The 21779-nt window shown below is 37.2% G+C and overlaps 1 protein-coding gene across 2 annotated transcripts in view; it reads left to right on the forward strand.

The window, feature by feature from the left end:
- SMG1 (SMG1 nonsense mediated mRNA decay associated PI3K related kinase) overlaps positions 1-20123 on the forward strand; it is a 97404-nt gene extending 77281 nt beyond the window's left edge. The window contains exons 51-63 of one of the 2 annotated variants that reach the window (XM_082857250.1): positions 139-365; positions 2673-2823; positions 2926-3115; positions 3306-3775; positions 5883-6020; positions 7380-7532; positions 8977-9156; positions 10092-10319; positions 11261-11472; positions 11634-11740; positions 12830-13009; positions 13088-13194; positions 15501-20123. In XM_082857250.1, the coding sequence (XP_082713376.1) occupies positions 139-365; positions 2673-2823; positions 2926-3115; positions 3306-3775; positions 5883-6020; positions 7380-7532; positions 8977-9156; positions 10092-10319; positions 11261-11472; positions 11634-11740; positions 12830-13009; positions 13088-13194; positions 15501-15578 (2421 nt within the window). In that variant the 3' untranslated portion in view covers positions 15579-20123. Of the gene's footprint in view, positions 1-138; positions 410-2672; positions 2824-2925; positions 3116-3305; positions 3776-5882; positions 6021-7379; positions 7533-8976; positions 9157-10091; positions 10320-11260; positions 11473-11633; positions 11741-12829; positions 13010-13087; positions 13195-15500 lie in introns of those variants that run through there. The other variant, XM_082857249.1, reaches the window with a different exon arrangement.
- The last annotated feature ends 1656 nt before the right edge of the window (positions 20124-21779 follow it).

Here is a 21779-nt window from a genome sequence, read left to right on the forward strand (position 1 = left end):
AATTTTAGAAGTTTGTTTTAGGTATTGAACGTTGTGTTTCTCATCTCTGGGTCCGAAAAGTGATTTGACTTCCTCCCTTTTAATGCTGCTTTCTCTAAACTCAGAAAGCATTAAAATATGTTTCTCACATATTTATAGGAATTAAATTCAAATTTCCGGCAAATCATATTTCCAGAAGCACTGAGATGTTTAATGAAAGGAGAATACACATTAGAAAGTATGCTTCATGAACTGGACAGTCTTATTGAGCAGACAACTGATGGTGTTCCTCTGCAGACTCTAGTTGAATCCCTTCAAGCCTATTTAAGAAATGCAGCTATGGGACTTGAGGAAGAAACACATGCTCATTACATCGATGTCGCCAGGCAAGTGAAAGCTAAGCTGTGTTCTCTTTTCTTGTGAAAGAGATGGGTAGCCAGATAAAAGTTTTGAGTTCTTATTTTACTGTAAGCTTACTTTTAATTTTCAGAGCAGATATATATATATATATATATATATATATATATATATATATATAAGCATTTATAAGTAATGTCTTTAAAAAAAAAACCTTTTATTTGGGGGAATTCCCTGGTGATCCAGTGGTTAGTACTCTGCGCTGAGGGCACGGGTTCAATCCCTGGTTGGGAGCTAAGACCCTGTGAGCCTTGAGGCAGGGCCAAAACAAACAAACAAAAAACAAAAAACCCTTTTATTTGGAAATAATTACAGACTCATAGGCAGTTGTGTTTAAAAAAAAAGTGTGCAGGGAGGTCTTGTGTACCCTTCATTCCTCCTTCAGTGTAACATCTTGCATACCTATGGTACAGCAGCAACACCGTGAAATTGACATGGGTACAGCCCACAGAGCTTACTCAGATTTCACCAGTTACACATGCACTCGTGTGTGTGTGTGTGTGTGTAGTTTTATCACATACATATATGTATTCTTTTAGGGCTGTAGTTTCACCATACATGTGCACACACACAAAGTAGAGTGTGGTACTTTTTAAGCCAGCCCTTGGAACTCCATGGAAGCATCTGAGCCAGTTTAGTTAGCTAGTGGAGTATACACCTCATTTCAGATGAACACTTTTAAGTTAGCTTAAGTTTTATAAGTTTGTTTTAGGTATTGAACATTGTATTTCTTGACTCTTAAATCTAGGGTAACAGTTTGACTTTGGAACCTGTAGAGGTTGGGCAGTTTCTCCAGCCATGCACTGTACCCAAAGCTAAGCCCTACCCTTTGTGCTTCGTGACTCAAGGCCTCTTTCTTTGGCATTCTGATGTCCAGTTCCCTTCAGAAGGTATAATTGAGAGAGTAGAAATGAATTGACCCACCATACTTCCTCCCATGGGAAAATTCCAAGATACAAGAAAGTAGAATAGTAATGAACCTCCATTTTACCAACTTCAGTAATTATCTGTACCTGGTTAATCTCTCTCTCTCTTGCACCTGTTTAATCTTATTTAAATTGTACTGCTCCAGTTATTTTGAAGCAAATACCTTTTCATTCTTAAACTGCAGGAAGTATATATCTAAAATGTAAACTTATTTTTCTTAATTTATGGTGCCTTATTTCACCAAAAAAGGTAACAGCTCCTTAATGTTTTCTTTTATGTTGCATTAAAAATTTTCCTATTTTCTTGTTTCTTTGTAGTTGTTTTACCATAAAATTTAAAAAGTAACTGTAATCAGTATAGCATAAACATAAATGCCAGCCAAATAGTGATTTAGATTATTTGCACAAGAGCTTTATCATAAAATTTCTAACATTATTTTAAAACTTAGATGCTAAATCTATATACTTTTCTTCCTCACAAAATTTCAGCCCTTATTTTCCCTTAATATCTAATCTAGATTCCCTTTACTGTCAAATGGAGGAATGTTTCCTTCCATGTATGCATTGGGTTACAGACTTCGTGTTTGATTCTGTTACAGCCTGTGTGTATCTTGTATTAGAGAAACTTTTTGGTAATCTCAAGTAAAACTTTATACCATCATGCAGCTCTTTTTCCATTAGAAATTTCTCGGGTAGCCTAAATTTTAAATTCTCTTAATAATTCCTAATAGTTTTATAGCTATTTATGTGTGTGTGATAAAGTTGAAAATCTAGTTAACATTAGTTTTACTGATAGTAGTCATAGGTACTGGGAATTGTATTTTTGCTTTTTTATATAAAATGTTTAGAATAGTGCTTGGATACATAAACACTACGTAAGTTCTTAATTTAATGATAATGTGAAAGGCAAATTTCTGAAGACCTACCTTCAAGCTATGCATTATTCGAAACTCAGCATGCCAAAAGTGATAGGTATTTCCATTTACTGTCTGTAGCTGGCTCTGCCATGTGACAGTAGTGTGAACATACTTGACAACTTTTGCTAGGTCCACCAGCTTTAGAACTGTGTGATTCTCGACATTTAAAAAAAAAATATTGTCATTTTATATTATTTTACATTCTGTGTATAAAGTGAGACTGTAATACTTTATATAGTTCTTTTTAAAATGTCATAGTTCAAATTTGCATAAAATTTACTCACATTAATGATGGCTAATAACACTCCTTCCTTCATACAGAGACTTTTCCCCTAGACTCCACACACTAGCTGTAAGACTTGTTGATCTTACATTTTCCCCCAAATTTAATACTCTTCAGCGAGGGTTTTAACTCCCCTTTCTTTTCCTCTAGAATACTTCATGCTCAATATGGTGAATTAATCCAACCAAGAAATGGTTCAGTTGATGAAACACCAAAAATGTCAGCTGGCCAGATGCTTTTGGTAGCATTTGATGGCATGTTTGCCCAAGTTGAGACTGCTTTTGGCTTATTAGTTGAAAAGGTAAATATTGACATGGTTTTATGAATAATGCAAATGTAGGAAAGTAGTTGTTCAGTGTGTGAAGAGTGGAGAAGTGAACTTGCTTTTCTTTCATTTACATAGCTAAATAAGATGGAAATTCCTATAGCTTGGCGAAAGATTGACATTATAAGGGAAGCCAGGAGCACCCAAGTCAATTTTTTTGATGATGATAATCACCGACAGGTGCTTGAAGAGATTTTCTTTCTAAAACGACTACAGACAATTAAGGAGTTCTTCAGGCTCTGTGGTACCTTTTCTAAAACTTTGTCAGGTAATATTTCACTCTTAAACAAGCTGGGTTTAGTTGTGTAGTACTTTGGAGGGGGACAGGATAGAGTATGCTTAATTGTAAATTAAATTAAAATACTAAGTTAATGCAATCTTCAAGTTTTTAAATAAGCAGCATTATTACCTTATTTTAGTGTTGCATGAAATACTGAAAGAAAAATTTCCTTTTTTAGGATCAAGTTCACTTGAAGATCAGAATACTGTAAATGGGCCTGTACAGATTGTCAATGTGAAAACCCTTTTTAGAAACTCTTGTTTCAGTGAAGACCAGATGGCTAAACCGATAAAAGCATTCACAGCTGACTTTGTGCGGCAGCTCCTGATTGGACTCCCGAACCAAGCCTTGGGCCTCACGCTGTGCAGCTTCATCAGTGCTCTAGGGGTAGACATTATTGCTCAAGTGGAGGCAAAGGATTTTGGTGCTGAAAGCAAAGTTTCAGTTGATGATCTGTGTAAAAAAGCAGTGGAGCACAACATCCAGATCGGGAAGTTCTCTCAGCTGGTCATGAACAGGGCGACTGTGCTGGCGAGCTCCTACGACACTGCCTGGAAGAAGCACGACTTGGTGCGCAGGCTGGAGACGAGTATCTCCTCCTGTAAGACAAGCCTACAGCGCGTTCAGTTGCATATCGCCATGTTTCAAGTTAGTATTTCTCTTTATAAAGGGGTTTTTCCTCAATGTAGGAATTTGAAAAACTGCGGGAATTAATACAGAACAGTATAAAGAAGAGAAAATTTTAAACTTCCTGAATTGTGCCAGCCCAGAGCAAACACCGAAATGCATTAGCATTCCGGTGCTGTCTTTCCAATTATTCCTTGTTTCTCTTTTACGTAGTTGAGACCATTTTGTGTTCATGCTTTGTGTCCTTTGAATTAGTTTCCATCAGAGTTGTATGGTTCGTGTTTTCATTAAGTATTACTTGTAAATGTAATTTCTAACAGTTGAATGTGTTCGTTAGGTGGATATGCCTTCTGTACTGTCTAACATAATTATTTCTGAAGTGACTTCTGTTTCCCTGATTCTCTAAGCTCTGTGCATGCATTGGTCATCACTTGGGAACTGTTTCTTAGAAGCCTGTTTTTGTCCTTGTTTGTTTAGAGGCAGTATGACAGACTTTGGGGGAGTGAGATGGATTTGGATTCAGGTATATGAACTTAAGTTTAACTTCCCTTAAGGTCTGATTTCCTTACTTGTAGAATGGGGACAGTACCTCTCTAAAATGTTGATGACTGTGCAGGTTAAAAATGATGATTTGTGTAAGACACTAAGCACAGTATAAATTATAGCTATTTTTCTTCTTTCTTTATTTCAATTATAGGCTTCAATATTGTCAGTAGCTTCAGACAAGTTGTAACTCATGGAGTAATATTGGGGGACTACATTATCCTGGGATCTGTTTTGGCACAAACACTGGTTACTTTGTGTAACCAAATTTGTTTTCTGAAATGTATATAAAGCAGTTATATTTGGCAGTGTTACAAACCAGTTAATAACTTCATTTATATTGAAGCTACTTCCCAAGAGTGGAATTGGTGGGGCATGGAACCAGTGTATTTCCTTCTGTTTGCAGTTTTATCATTAGCTGTGTTCTTACCTCATAAGAAAAGTAATTTATTCAAATTCTGAAGTTGCATTTATTATATATTAACAGTTCTTCTAGCACATTGGGATTTTTTGGTATTTATTTTACTTCTAAAAAATATAATGTTGAGGGGCTTCCCTGGTGGTGCAGTAGTTAAGAATCCGCCTGCCAATGCAGGGGACACGGATTCGAGCCCTGGTCCGGGCAGATCCCACATGCCGCGGAGCAGCTAAGCCCGTGCGCCACAACTACTGAGCCTGCGCTCGAGAGCCCGCGAGCCACAACTACTGAAGCCTGTGTGCCACAACTACTGAAGCCCGCGTGCCTAGAGCCTGTGCTCCGCAACAAGAGAAGCCACGACAATGAGAAGCCTGCGCCCCACGACAAAGAGTAGCCCTCGCTCACTGCAACTAGAGAAAGTCCGCGTGCAGCAGCGAAGACCCAATGCAGCCAAAAATTAAATAAATGAATAAATTTATTAAAAAATACATATATATATATATAAAATGTTGAAAAGTTTTATTGTTTAATACATTTTAGAGTTTATTCCCTTAAAAAATTGACAACTATATGGAAAACATTATCAAAATCCTTCCAGTTTTGTTCATCTGAACACATTTTAAGCTGTAAGCACAATGTAACTTTTAAATTTTAACCCAAATGCCCCTTGGGCCTTCTGGGGCCACCTTACAGCATACAGGATGGCTTGATCCTCTGTCAGTAGTTACCTATGCCTTTCTGTCGCTTGTAGGTTCTCTGGAGAATTCTTTCTTCTGTGACTGCTGCCATTGCTTCTTTCAGTTACTTGTAAACTCCGTGCTGGGGAACTCTTCCCCTACCTTGCCTATTCCAACTTCTTAACTGGAGATTATATTTTAGGGGGATTGTGCAGCAGATTTTTACTTAGACTAGGAAACATCTTCAGAATTACTATTTAAATGTTGCATATCAGTGATCCCAGAAATTTATCAGCCATTCTCTACCTCAGGAAATTTTCCACCTGGTTGATTCTTTTATTGTGTTTCTGTTATTCTTCCCTGCTCACTCCACCTTGCTGCAGCTGGGTTTTTTCCCTCTTCCCCCAGTCCTAAATCACACCTCCCCTCCCTTGTTTATCTAAAGGCCTTTTTCCTGCTTATTTTATTACATTTCTTTTTCTTTGAACAGTGGCAGCATGAAGATCTCCTTATCAACAGACCACAAGCCATGTCGGTCACTCCTCCCCCTCGTTCTGCCATCTTAACCAGCCTGAAAAAGAAACTCCATACTCTGAGCCAGATTGAAACTTCAATTGCAACAGTTCAGGTGTGTTTTGTCAGATCCTCCTTCTGGTACATCTTACTTTTAGAAATGACCTCCACTGTGGTGAAGTGTTAGTGCTCTGTTGTTCAGTCTGTCCTTGGCTTCTAAGCCACAGGAACATAATACCTTTTCACTTTTATTTTTAATTTATATCTTTTTTTCTTACCCTCCGAAGTAACTGAATCTTAGCAGTATATTTTGAACCAAGAATAGAGATATACTAAATATTTCAAGTTTTTAATGAATTTGATATTACCATGCTTTTATACATTAAGGGGACCTTGGTAATGGGAAAAACTCGAATACCAAATTTATTTTCTGAAATGTATACAAAGCAGTTATATTTGGCTTATTATTAATATCCAAGAAGCTTAGGCATTTCTTTACTTCTATTGTGCAGTTACTTAATGGAATTTTGTGATGTCAAAGGCAGCAGAACATTTTTCCAAACCATTTTTATTGACTATTTTTTGGTCATTTCAGCAAAATATTTAATCTCGCTTTCCTTTTTAAAATAAGAAAAACTGGTTTGATGATGGCTTTATATATCTCTCTATAGTGAATATTCCTATATCTCGTACACTCAGTAGTAACTGACATGTTTCTGTTCTTTTTATAGATTAATACTAGTATAAAATCAAGTATAATCACGTTTATAATATTTAAAATTTTTTTAATAAAATTTTTCTGGAGCTCACTTCTTTGAAGATTGAAATACCTTTTCTCTACAGCATGTTAGTCCTAGTTTTCAATTTAGGAGAATGAACTCATGCCCTTTCTGATTTTAGAGGTGTATATGTGTGAGAGAAAGAAATAGGGGAGGGAGGGGAGAGCGAGAGCGAGAGCAAGAGAGAGACTATGAATGTGAATTCCTCCGCTCAAAACGTTGAATAAATAATGAAGCAACTTCGTTATATAAAATCTTCCTCGTCATGATAACCTGGCTGTATTTTTACCATTATTCGTAAATTTTTGCATTTGTGGGAATCTGATTTTCATCTTTCACAATCAAAAGTGTAAATGGATTTTCTTGTAGATAGCACATATAGTGCAGTGGGAATTTGGTGTAGCAGGTGTTTTGTTTTAAGGACTATTTTATTTAAAAATGAAAATGAAACTTCTTTCTGCAAATTTTAAGACAATAAACTGAAAGCCAATCCTTACCTATCCAAAACGTGTTTAGCCTTAAATATTCAACGTGAAATCAAGATTAATTCCAAAAGGTGACAGTTTGTTAAAGATGTTTTCTAATTTACTTATGCCCCATCCTACTTCTTTTGAATCTCTTGTATTTATATAAAATGCTCAACAGACAGGAAGTGAAGAGTGTCGTTTTCACTGAGATTCTGCTGGCTTTTATAGGAGAAACTGGCAGCACTTGAAGCAAGTATTGAACAGCGACTCAAGTGGGCAGGTGGTGCCAACCCTGCACTGACACCTGTACTACAAGATTTTGAAGCAACAATAGCTGAAAGAAGAAATCTTGTCCTTAAAGAGAGCCAAAGAGCAAGTCAGGTATAGGCACTCATGTGCGCCATTTTGTTTTCTGTTACAGGATTATATAATTGATTGGAAGTTACATGTGGGATAATTAGGAGTAGCTTGAGAGCCACTCTCTAGTTTACAGCACTGGGAAGAAGGACTGATAGGCCTTGGGGGAGAAAGATGGGGCATCCTTAGGCTGAGCTCACAGCCAGTTATTTCCCTAGACTCTTATTACCTCGCAGTTAAATATAAGGTGGATCCAGCCTCTTGGAAAATAAAGAGTTTAATTCCATATTTATCTAAGATTTTCCTTATATGCAACTATAAAGATTTGAATGTTATTTTTTCCACATGGCAATAAAATGTCTTAGGACCTTGTGTACTGCCAGAGGTTGTGGATTAACTTTGTTGTGATTGGGAGCAAAAAACAAACAAACAAAAACTACTATGTACTTTTTAATCAGGTGCAAAATTGGACTAATATGATTCCCATATCCCATATACCCATTACCAAAATTTAATAATTATCAACTTAAGCCCTACTTTATTTCCTCTATACTTCCTACTCCTCCTTCACATCCCATATTTAAGGAAATCCCAAATATTATATCATTTTATCTGTAAGTATTTCAATAAGTATAAAAATGAGAACTATTGGGACTTCCTTGGTGGTGCAGTGGTTAAGAATCTGCCTGCCAGTGCGGGGGACACGGGTTTGAGCCCTGGTCCGGGAAGATCCCACATGCTGCGGAGCAACTAAGTCCATGTGCCACAACTGCTGAGCCTGTGCTCTAGAGCCCGTGAGCCACAACTACTGAGCCTGCACACCTAGAACCAGCCCATGCTCCACAACAAGAGAAGCCACTGCAATGAGAAGCCTGCACACCGCAACGAAGAGTAGCCCCCGCTCACCGCAGCTAGAGAAAGGCCATACTCAGCAACGAAGACCCAACGCAGCCAAAAATAAATAAATTTATTTTTTTAAAAAAAGAGAGAACTATTTAGGAACACAGTCACAATACTATTGTTGTACCTTAAAAGATGTGCTTAATATTGTCAAATATCCAGTTAGTGTTTTCTGATCTTTATGGTAAAGTTAGGCAGGAGTAGAAGCAGAAGGGGAACATTTCAGGTTGGAATTCAGACACAGCACGAACAAATTGCAGCTGAATATGATAACAGTTTTAGTATGGAGTAAAATTTCAGTTAAAAAACAATCGTGCAGAAGATAATATTTACCTGATTCTCCTTAGGTGCTTTTGGCCATCTCAGTCTTAACAGCATCAACCAAAAAATGTTCATTTATTTAGCTTTTATAAGGAGTAGGTCTGTTTCCCACAAGAGTCATACATTCATACATTTTCAGGACCTGGTCCTGAATTCTGGAAATCAATAGGTAGTATTTTTTTGTTTTCATTAATTGCAAATTTTTTCTTCATTGTGGTGGTTCCACTCTTCTTTTTCGTCTTCACAGGTCACTTTCCTCTGCAGCAATATCATTCATTTTGAAAGTTTACGTACTAGAACTGCAGAAGCCTTAAACCTGGATGCCTCATTATTTGAACTAATCAAACGGTGTCAGCAAATGTGTTCATTTGCATCACAGTTTAACAGTTCGGTCTCTGAGTTAGAGCTTCGTTTATTACAGAGAGTGGTAAGTCTTGAATCTTGGTGGGAGTGAAGAGATTGGGTGATTAAAATAAGACCAACTATATGCCCTCAAAATCAATTTAATACATTCACTCACTAGTTTACATTTATTGAGCATGTACTGTATATGAGATGTTATGAGGGGTACCGTGATGATTAAATCTTGCTTTTAGCCCCCAAGGAACTTATTTACACAAATAATACAGTGAATGAAAAAGTGAAAAGAACTCTCAGAGTTACAACTGGACGTACTGTGGAGGTTCGGAGGGGAGGAGAAAGACAGTGTGTAGCAAATGACTCAGATGCTCTGAAAGTAGGGTAGCAGACAGAGGGCTAGTGGAAGATGAATGCTGGATTATCAGGTTGATAAATTCGGCATTTCTACTTTGTGGGAAGGCTTTAGACTATGTATTACGAGACTCTGGTTTCATTTTAAAGAGTGATTTAGGGCTTCCCTGGTGGCACAGTGGTTGAGAGTCCGCCTGCCGATGCAGGGGACACGGGTTCTTGCCCTGGTCTGGAAAGATCCCACATGCCGCGGAGTGGCTGGGCCCGTGAGCCATGGCCACTGAGCCTGCGCGTCCGGAGCCTGTGCTCCGCAACGGGAGAGGCCACAACAGTGAGAAAGAGTGATTTACAGTGGGTTTAGTTTCCCAGATATGGATCATCTTTGTTATTCCTTAGGTTTCTTAGGTTTTAAACTTTAAACATTTATGCCCTGTATGATTATGCAGAAAAGGTAAAAATCTTAGTCTGTATTTTATAGATTGTTTATTATTGTCAAGTAGTGTTTTGTAGGTAATTAATTCATGACTCAGCAACTGAGGTTCTTTGTGTTGCGGCTTGAGTTATGAATGTCTTTTGAGATGATGATGAAGAAAAGAACCTTATATTATTCTGGCTGATACTTAAAATCAAACAAATGCTTATTCTATTTAGGACACGAGTCTTGAACATCCTATTGGCAGCTCTGAATGGCTTTTGTCAGCACACAAACAACTGACCCAGGATATGTCTACTCAGAGAGCAATTCAGACAGAGAAAGAGCAACAGATAGAAACGGTCTGTGAAACAATTCAGAATTTGGTTGATAATATAAAGACTGTGCTCACTGGTCATAACCGGCAGCTTGGAGATGTCAAACATCTCCTGAAAGCAATGGCCAAGGTAAGACTAATACCATTGACACATAATTACTCCCCCCTTTTATAAAATTACAGACAGTTTTATTTATGAGAAAAAACCCTAATTTCTCTCAGGTCATATTTCCAGTTTGTTTGTCACTGAGTTAATTTGTGTTTTCATCAACTATTTTTTTTAAGCAGGTAGTAAGTATAAGTAGTATTCTGATTTTGTTCACAGAGAAACCGGGGCTTAGAGAAATTGATTTATCCAAAGTCATATAATTTATAGTAGAGCTGAAACTTGAACCTAGTCTCACAGAGTATTTAGATCTCTAACCTCTCTTGCACCTCCCTACCCAAACTTGTATAGCTTGCTTCCAAAATAAATGAAATATCTTCCCTCTAGTACAGAATCTAGATAGTAAGGAAACTGAATCCCCAGAAAAGGCTGCGTTACTTCATCATCACAAAACAGTAAATCATTTCCTTTTTGGATTTTTTTTTTTTTTTTTTTCCCACATCACGTGGCTTGCGGGATCTCCACTAGGGATCGAACCCATGCCCCCTGCAGTGGAAGTGTGTAGTCCTAACCACTGGACTGCCAAGGCATTCCCTGGATTTGTTTTTTTTTTGTTTGTTTTTTTGTTTGTTTTTTAACATCTTTATTGGGGTATAATTGCTTGACAATGGTGTGTTAGTTTCTGCTTTATAACAAAGTGAATCGGTTATACATATACATATGTTCCCATATCTCTTCCCTCTTGCATCTCCCTCCCTCCCACCCCTGGATTTGTTTTTCATTGGAGTTTTTATTTGTGCTGGAAACAAGATTCCTGTGGAAAAGGAGTTAAATTGTAATAAGCATATTATAAACACATTGGTATTTGAAAAACACGTATTACCTGTTATCCAAAATGTGATGGTTTTAAGAGTAATTACTGAAGCAAATACCATTTTTCTTGATCATTAACATACTGATTCTAGGATGAAGAAGCTGCTCTGGCAGATGGTGAAGATGTTCCCTATGAGAACAGTGTTAGGCAGTTCTTGGGTGAATATAAATCATGGCAAGACAACATTCAGACAGTGCTGTTTACATTAGTCCAAGGTATGGGTCAGGTTCGAAGTCAAGAACATGTTGAAATGCTCCAGGAAATAACTCCCACCTTGAAAGAACTGAAAACACAAAGTCAGAGGTAAGAATGCCTTCTGGCCTGAATTTAAAATATAAGCAAAACATCTGGTAGAGTAAGTTTGTTTATTTAATTCATTTAATTTTTTTTCAGTTTTGTTCATATTTATAAGTAGCTATTTGCTAAAGCATATCATAAATGAGCCATTTTATTTTATATTTCAGTGTCTATAATAATTTAGTGAGTTTTGCATCACCCTTAGTCACCGATGCAACAAATGAATGTTCGAGTCCAACGTCATCTGCTACTTACCAGCCATCCTTTGCTGCAGGTAAGACTCCCCTACTTCAGAAGAACCTGAATCTTGACCTGTTAATAATCTACACATAGATGCTAAGATGTTTAATGAGTGTCTAATATGTTTCTAGTCATCACCTTTTTAAAGGGTTTCCTTAATGAACCTATTTACAAAGCAAATTGAGTCACAAATGTAGAAAGGGGGAGAACGGGAGGAGGGATAAATTGGGAGATTGGGACTGACATATACATAATGCTATATACAAAATAGATAACTAATGGGGACCTACTGTATAGCACAGGGAACTCTACTCAGTACTCCGTAATGACCTATATGGGAATAGAATCTAAAAAAGAGTGGATATATGTATATGTGTAACTGATTCACTTTGCTGTACAACAGAAACTAACACAACATTATAAATAACTATACTGCAATTTTAAAAAATTAATTATTTAAAATAAAGGGTTTCCATAAACTCTTGTCATATCTCAAACTGAACAAATTCTGGCTTAATTTTAAAAGTACTTATTGTTAGAGAGTAAAAATACCGTGTGTTCAGATACTCTCTAAATAATTTATTTTATGATTATAAAATATATTCTGTTAGGAAAATACAGAAAAATAATTATAGGAAAATCTATAGTTCCATTCCAATTAGAGCTAAAACCACTATGTATTTGTTGAATTCCCTATATGCATGCACACACATATACAAGTTGGATCATTCTGTGAATGCAACTTTTGTTGCCTTTTCCCACTTACTATTAAATTGATAATTTCCCTATCATTAAGTAATCAAAAAAATGACTTAATGGCAAGATTTAATGTGCCATTCTATGACTTTACCGTATTAATTGTTGGACAGTTAAGATATTTGTAGTTTTTTAATGCCACAACAAACTCGTGAGCATCATTGTACAAATTTATATCTGAATATCTAGCTGCTTAGGCTATATTTTTAGGAGGAGAGTTTTTATTTTAAGGGATAAGGACTTTAAGGTTGTAAAATCATATCTAGTATCAGGGCTGTCCATTTGTAGTTGATGACTGAGAGAGCACTGCCCTGCTCCTTCATTTTCTGTGTACATGTAAATTGAGCTACCAACTCTTTCTCTATAGCAGTCCGGAGCAACACTGGCCAGAAGACTCAGCCTGATGTCATGTCACAGAATGCTAGAAAGCTGGTTCAGAAAAATCTAGCTACATCAGCAGATACTCCACCAAGCACTGTTCCAGGAACTGGCAAGAGTGTTGCCTGTAGTCCTAAAAAGGCTGTCAGAGACCCTAAAACTGGAAAAGGTAATTAGTCAGAATAAGGATACCTTAAATATTAATACTAAGTGGTGGTTTGACTTACACGTTTCCATTGCTTCACAGCTGTGCAGGAGAGAAACTCATATGCAGTGAGCGTGTGGAAGAGAGTGAAAGCCAAGTTAGAGGGCCGAGATGTTGATCCGAATAGGAGGATGTCAGTTGCTGAACAGGTGACCATTTTTAAAACTTGAGCTACACATTTTAATGCTGCTGAAACAGTATAGGTTTAAAGATCCCCTCACCCCTATCCTTTGGTGATATATCAAGAAATAAGGAACTTAAATTGATTTTATTGGCTTCAGAAGATTTTGAGTGACACAGTTCTAGGATTATCAAATATTCAGCATTTGACTCTGACTCTACCCTATTAGCACTTTCCTTTCTTCCCAGTTCTCTTTTAACAAAAATTTGGGGTGTGGCTTGACCCCCTGTCCTCCAACAGAAGACCGTTAATTTGCATTTTAGAGAGGGCTGTGTGAAGGTTTTGAATGAAATGAGGATGACATTTTGGGTGTCATAGTATGTATAAATAGTAGTATCTATAAAGTGTTCTTGGGTGTCAGTTTGTCTGAAGTTATTACTCTGAAATTTTATCATTAGTGTTTCTAAAATTGTATATATAAATTCAGGAATGAATTCTTTTCCCCATAGCTGTTTATTTTGAAAAGTTTCAAACCTATAGAAATATAGGAATGCTCATATACTCTTTACCTAGAATTGGTAGACCAATTGTTGATGCTTTCTTAATGTTCGCTTTACCTTTCTGTGTATGTGTGTTCATACACACAGTTTTTCAGAACCACATTTGAGAGTTAGTTGCAGACATTCTAACACTTCATGCCTAAATACTTTGTCTCCTAACCAAAACATTTTAATAATATATAGCTATGATATAATTATGTAATTATCAACTCAGGAAACTTAACATTGATGTTAACCATTGACTTCTATCCAACATTGAGTCCATATTCAGATTTCTCCAATTATCTTCAAATGTCCTTTATTACTTAGCCTGCCTCTCCTTAACCACCAACCCAACCCCACCCCAACCCATACAAGATTTAGTCAAGGCTTATCTTGAATTTCATATACTTGTTCTACTTTTAATCTCCTTTAATGTCTAGAACAGTTCCTGAGCCTTTTCTTTCTTTTCTTTTATGACATTTATATTTTTGATGTGTCCAGACTACTTGGTCTGCAGAATGTGTCTCAGTTCGTATTTGTCTGACATTTTCTTCATAATTAGATTCAGAATCAACATTTTTCGCAAGAATACTTCGCCAATGATGTGTTCTTAGAATCTTACATTGGGGGCATGTGTGTGTTTGTGCTATCTTTGTTGTTAAGTTAGATCACTTGGTCAAGGGTAGTGTTCTCCTGAATTCTCCATTACACATATGCCTTTTCTTCTGTGGGGTAAAAATTTGAGACTTGTGAATGTCCTATTTTTTTAATGGTTTGGCATCCACAATTCAAATTTAACATCAGCAAGGAAAGTTTTTTTTTTTTTTTTTTTTTTTAAAAAAACACTGTTACATCTCTGTATAGGATCTAAGCTTAAGCTCTTCTTGTTTAAGACTCATTCTTTAGAGAGAGTTCGTCAAGTTTGTCAAAAACCATGGACGGTGTTCTGGGTCCGGGGTATCCTTACTTCAGAAACTTTTTGGTAGGTTAATGGGCTGTGTGCTTTCATGACTGTGCATCTTAGGTCTCTGTCCATCTTTTTAAAGGATGCTTGGCTATTGTGCTTTTTATTCTGATAGTTATTAAATTTTATATGAAAAAGTTAGGGGCTCACAGGAGTGGGGTAAGTATAGAGTTCTTTGCATACAACTTTTGGTGTAGGTTACAATTGAACAGCCTTATATTGAGCATTTACGATATAATTGGACCCTGATGGGTGCTCTGGATAGAGATAACGATTATATCTCTTACTATAAAAGAAAATTTAGCTGAGTCAGAATCAACAGATATGGGGACTTCCCTGGCAGTCCAGTGGTTAAGGCTCTGTGCTTCCACTGCAGGGGGCGTGGGTTGGATCCCTGGTTGGGGAACTAAGATCCCACGTGCCGCACAGTGTGCCCCCCCCCCAAAAAAAAAGAAGAATCAATAGATATTTGCTGAGTACCAATCTGTTTCAGAATCTATCTGCTGGGCACTTTTTAATGCACCTAAGCATTTGCCCAGTGAATTCACATGTTTAATCCCAAGGGCACCTGTGGGGTCAGTGGTGCTCTCTTCATCTAAGGATTCATAAGGCTTAAAGGGGATTGTGACTTTCCCAAGACACACATTTGTAAGTTATGGAATTATGAAGGAAGCTCAGATTACTTAACTTCTCTTCCCACCATGACAACTACACATCTTTGGGTAATTAATTTGGGAACTTACTCCTAAACAGTTCATATAACTCATATATGAGCCATGTTCTTTCAAGTTTTAAATGGCTTTAATTCTATCCTGCCTATTTTTACAGGTTGACTATGTCATTAAGGAAGCAACTAATCTAGATAACTTGGCTCAGCTGTATGAAGGTTGGACAGCCTGGGTATGAATGGCAAGACAGTAGATGAGTCTGGTTAAGCGAGGTCAGACATCCACCAGAATCAACTCAGCCTCAGGCATCCAAAGCCACACCACAGTCGGTGGTGATGCAACTGGGGGCTTATTCTGAGGAAACCTAGGAAATCTCGGTGCGCTAGGAAGTGAATCCTGCAGGACAGCTGCACTCAGGGATACGCCCAACACCATGGCCTGCAACCCCAGGGTCAAGGGTGAAAGAAAGAAAGCTCACCGCCTGAACACGGAGATTGTCTTTCTGCCACAGAACAGCTGCAAACGTGTCAGGAGGTTAGCTGCAGAAAGAAATCGGGATGCCGCGGAGCACAGAGTGATTTGGAACTCCATTCCACCTGACCCTGTGTGTACAATCCAGGAAAAATCAAACCCCGCTCAGAAACAGAGAAAACTGGGGCCGCGACACAGCCAAGGAAGATTTGATGCATTCAGATTCTTGCATAACACTTGTTGCTTGGCAACAGTACTGGTTGGGTTGACCAGTAAGTACAAAAAGGCTATGCGATATGAATTTCAGAAATGGACTGAAGAAGGAGAGCTATGTAACAGATAACACTACGTTGGAAGAACTTCTGAAATGAAGGGAAAAAACCCACCCCATCCTCCTCCTCCCCAGCCCCCACCATCTGCCCATCCCCCTTTACTTGATCTAGTAGATTAGCCATCTTTCACATTCACTTTTATTTCAGTCCTTATACTTCATATTCTTCCATCTCAATGCTGTTAACAACTTATATTTGGAGTGATAAACAGAAATTTTTCCAAAACCACCAGTAACGTGGAAAATGCAACGATGGTTTAAAGGTCTGGTGATCACATACAAAATGTAATTCTGATTATTTAAGTCATTTCTGTGATTCTATCATGTACAGTTTCCAGAATTGTCACTGTGCATTCACAGGTAATGAATCTAACAGACATTTGATTTAATGTACACTCCCCTTCGCTTATAGTGTACATTTTTGGGAGGTCATTCAAATTTTCCCTCTTCTGTGATTGCTGTAGTTTCTTTCATAGAAAGTAGCTAATCCAATGTAATCTTTTACCTTTTTAAAAACCAGGATAGAGTACCTATTAGAGTTTTACATTGTTGATGACAGATTAACAATAAAGTGATGTTCTGGTGGAGGTAGAGTGAAATTTTTTTTAATTCAGTTTTCTCATTTGGTACTTTTAATTTACAATTTACAAGGTGTAAATTAAAAGTGCTTTAGTTTACCTGGCATTTTAGGACATACACGTGAAACATCAGCAAAAGTGCGAACCACCAACATCTTTTATTAAGTTCAGTTATTAGTGTGTGAAGTACTTTACTTTTTCCACAATTTTAAGTTTCCTGTTCAGTAGTGAATTCATGATCAAGGTTTCCTTAAATTTAGCATTGCATTTCAGTACTGACTGTGTAAGCTCAATTGTTGATCCAAAATAAAAATCCAGACTAGAATAGGATTCCTAAAGTCACGTATCAACACAAAGTAGAACATGATTAAAATCTGGATTGAGTACATTTTTCCTGCATTTTAGAGATTAGCACTGTGATCACTTTCTAGTTGCCAGTCTTCACAAACTTGAAAGGTATTAAGGAAAAATTCCACATAGCTCTGGCCTTTCCTGTATCCTCATTGCCACGTTAATATATAATCTTTAAATACTCATGGGAGAATGCATTTCAGTATCAGTGCTCTTCGAACACTTTGACAGGTATTACAAGAAAGGTGGTATCTTTGAATACCCCCATGTGTCTAATAGCAAGTTAAGGAACCTAGTGCATCAAATTTTATTTTCTTCATTCATCTTGAACCTTATTTTCACAATCAAAACAACCCATCTGGAATAATAATGCCATATTGTGTTTTGCACACTGCTTTATTTCCTAGAGGCTATTGCACTCATCACTTGATTACCTCTACTCTCTCTCAAGATTAAACAGTCTTTCAACAACATTCTTTGTCACAGGAAAAACTTTTATCACAGTGATAAAACATGTTCACACTAGTTTGTCCCTATAGGTAGTATTCAGAAATTGCTTCTTCTTTGGTAAAGAAGATAAATGAAATAGGTTAATTTTATTGCCTGTGAATTTCAGGCTTCAGAGGTACCTGGCACCTTATCCTAGCGAAAACAAAACAGCTTTACATAAAAAACATGCGTCTCTGCTAAATTGTCCATCACTTTTACTTTAAAATGGTCCCTCAGAGAATAGTGTGGCATATACATGTTTGGTTGTAGGGCAGATAGGAATAACTGGGGACTTCAGAGCTTGCTCTTCACTGCACTCTGGACAACAAGACTCCCAGTCTGTACAGTTTGGCTTCTTCTGGGAAGTCATTTGGCAAGTAGCCTTATTTTGACCTGTTGTAAGAGAACTCAACAGTCAGATTTAATCAGAGGTACAAAGGCCTTGGTGATACAGCAGTTTGAGAAGACAGGGATATATTTTGGTGATTATCTTGTAAAATAATGTAAAGTTCAGAGTGCTGTGGTTATGAAGTCATGCATTTTTGATGATACAGAAATACCTGTGGAAAACCAGGGGTCTGCCTCTCTCTTTCTCTCCCTCCTTCTCTCTCACCCTCTCCCTCCCCTTCCCCTTCCTCTTGCTCTCTCTCCCTCCCGCCTCACCCCCTTCCCCTGTCTCTCTTATGCTCTCTCTCTCTCTTTTTCCCTCTCTAAGATTCAGGGGGTACAGAATAACTTATGACCCTTGGAAATTGAAGTTTATCTTAAGTGTTTTGCTGTCTTTAATTTTCTAGAATTGCCTGAGTTTTAGTTGATTTATCTGTAAAGCTGTGGAGGCTTAGTAGTTTATGGTGCTGTCTGTGTTTCTCTTTTACTCTGTTTCTTTGGTGTGTCTTGCAGTATTTCATTATTTCTGGTCATGAATTCTTCACATAGTTTGCTAGATGGTTATTAAGATTCTTTTGTGTCTGACACTTGTGAGTTTTTTGAGATGTGTGAGGTTTCTGTGTGAGAACTGAGAATCAAGCTCTTGATCTGCTTCCCTAAATTGCTTTCTTAGAGCCCAAACCCCAGGTTCAGGGTGAGGGTTTATAATACAAAGAAGAACTTCCATCACTTCTGCCCTTAACACTTGCCTCTATTACCTGAACTTAGTATGTAGTGTTCTTTATATTGTCCAGCGTTTGATGTTATCTGCATTGTTTTTGTTTTTAACTGTGGTTGTTCTGATGTGTGAAATTTAAGGAAAGAGCCATTAAAAAATTCCAAGCAGGGCAATGCAAGTGCAGCCAAATATTAGAGTTGATGTGCAATCTTAGGTCCTTTTAAATTTGGGGTGATATAGGCAGTACTTTGAATTGAAAAGTCTTCCTGGCCTATTTTCCTCCACATATTTGTGATTACTCTGGGGGCTTACTTGTTTTGGCAGTACTAAAATCAAAGAAGCTGGTTCTTCTTTTCTCCCAATTCTTTTCATATTAAAGAAAGCATCTACAATTAGCCTTGTTAGCTTCTGTTCGTATACATCAAAAATCAGTGAACGCTTTTCTGTTAGCACATTTAAGTACCTTTGTTTTACATAAAACCAGATAAATATGAAAACCAATGACCTTCCATTCTGTATCTTGAGATTGTAAAATGCCAGTAATTTAGAGCTAGGACTTTCCCCCTCCCCTTAAATCTAGGAGGTAGACTATGTTAATGGTAAGGGTCACTTAAAGAAGTGACAGATTTTTTCATTATTTGGGTTGTATTAGAAATACTCCTTCTATGGGGAAGAACTAGCATCATAAATTTTCCAAACACTGGGGAAGGAAATTCACTGTATTAGGAACCCGGAAGGGTTTATTGCACTTTTCCTGCTTTTTTTTATGCCTGGGTAAGAGTATCACCATCTCTTATTTACAAAAGGGCAAATGGACTCCAATTGAGAGAAGCTTTATAGGTTCAAGAGTTAGTTGTACAACATGAACCATTCAGTCTCTTGCTTTCCATGGGAATTTGGGCTTACTAGGGAAGCTGTTGTGCTAATGCAAAAGTGTCATACAATTAGCTCGGCTTTTGAAGATGATAAACTTAATGAATTGAATGTTGTTCTGAAATGCAGACTTGCAGAATGTTTTTATGTCTTTCGAAGCAGCTTTTTTTTTTGTTGTATTTTTTGACCCAAGTTTCAGCTCCTGTTTGAAGTTCCTGTGTCAATTATTTTTTGGTTTAAATTTTCCTTATATTTCCACCTGTGATGTCAATGGCAACATCACACTTCACTTGTTAATTTACTTTACCCTTATTATGTAGAGCAAATTGAGTTGAACTGAATCTTCCTTGTTCTAGTAACATTGTATAAATAGAGTGGATTCTCTGTACAAAAGGTTGTAATGCCTCCTGATGGTTATAATTTTGTGATTGTATTTAAGGTTAAAAGTTGAATAAATCACACCAGCTTCCTGAAAGTGTTCATAATGCAACTTTTGGAAAACAAAAATACATGGCCTACTTTGTGCATATTTGCATTAACGTGGCAAAGATTGTATGAAATACCTGTTTTTCAAAAAATAAAGTGTTTAAAAGACGTAGGATTTAAGCTCTGAATTTGTTGACGTAGTTTCCAGAAAACTTAATTTTGGAATATGGGGAGATTTTTTTTTAAAGCTAATTATTAATACCTACAAAAGTTTAAAAACTTGATTCTAAAAAATGTATTTTACACTCAGTGTTCTAATAGTATTTTTGAATAGCAGTAGAAATTTTGCTTCAATGGGAAAGTTCTTAGTATTAAGGCACAATTTATTAAGCTTAATTTTGTATTTCTTTAAAAACTCCTGTAGAATATTATTGACATGTATATCCCTGGTGTATGAAAGCTCTGAAGGAAAACAATATCCAGCTTGTTTTAATATCTAGAAATCAGATTGTATTTGTTGCTGCTAGATTATGTTAGGATTTATGTTAACTGTTTAGCCACCTGATATATTTCAAAAGTTCACATCCTGCCTTTGTAATACCAAAAAAAAAAAAAAGAAAGCTCCAAAGGAAGCTACACTAAGCGTGGGTGTTTTTGTTTTTTTTTAAATAGGGCAATTGGAAGCTTAGTTAAGGAACTTATAGAAGTGATCCTAGGCTGTTAAATTGCAAATCATTCTGGGCAAATGTTCCTTGAGTAACAAATACTCTATGGAGAACCCATGCTATTTGAAAGCCATTTCTTCAGTTTTTTTTCACCTATCTCAATTTCACAAGCTGGTGTTGAAAAGTCTTTCTTCTGAAGTTGTACATAGGGAACTTGGGTGAAAACCAGGCACATTCTGTAGCAAAAACTGATTTCCCAAAATACACGGGGCAGTTTTTAAAGTCTAATAACCCCACACCCTGTCCTTTGGAAGAGGGCGTTGCTGTGCCTGTGGCGAGATCTTGCGCTCAGCACTCCGTATCTGCACTCACTGTGTGGCTGCCGACTGACTGGGACCTTTTGATTTCCTTTGGAATAGGTAGCAGAGGGCCTGCTCCTCAGAGGTCACAACTTTAAAATCTCCCAAAACGGGCTGTCCAACTGGCTGCATTTTACCTACATAACCTGTTTTGCCCCAACATTCCCTTAATTGGCAGTTTATTGAAGAGTCCCCTTTCCTTGCAAAGGCTTTTTTTTTACCCCCCTGAACTGTTTATACCTGAACAGATGCTTTATTTCTTTTCAAAGTTCCATGGCAAATTTCACACCTTTTTTGAAATTCACAGTGCTCCGGTCCCCCAGGTTTTCTTAGGAGCAGCATGTGTTGGCTCACATTTCTTTATGTCTTCCCTGAAATCTTATGAACCCGGTAGTAATTTAAGGGATGCTTTTAAAATAAACTCGATGGCATAATATAGATGACTATAAAAGGGTAAAAGGCTGGAAGTTGAAAGCTACGGTAAGTTTTCCTGAAAGAGACATCTAACCAGGTTAACATTGGCATTATTTTGTTTGTATTGAGTAATGAAAAGTGTTAATGCATTTTGAAATCCTGGAGAGAAATATGTAGAATTCTCTCACATAGTTCATCTAATTCTTAGATTGCAATAAATTCCACTCTTATGAGAGGGTTTACATCTTTCCTTAGCATGACCTTAGTAAGAAAGGATCTGTCAAAACCAGTCCCTTTTTGGAGGGGGAGCTCGTAGTTTAAGTGAAGTGCCCCACAAAGAATTTCCCCAAAGAACCCATGAAAATAAGCCAATTTTA

This window comes from Leucopleurus acutus (genome assembly GCF_964270905.1).
Source record: "Leucopleurus acutus genome assembly, chromosome: 16".
In the NCBI taxonomy this organism is placed as follows: domain Eukaryota; kingdom Metazoa; phylum Chordata; class Mammalia; order Artiodactyla; family Delphinidae; genus Leucopleurus; species Leucopleurus acutus.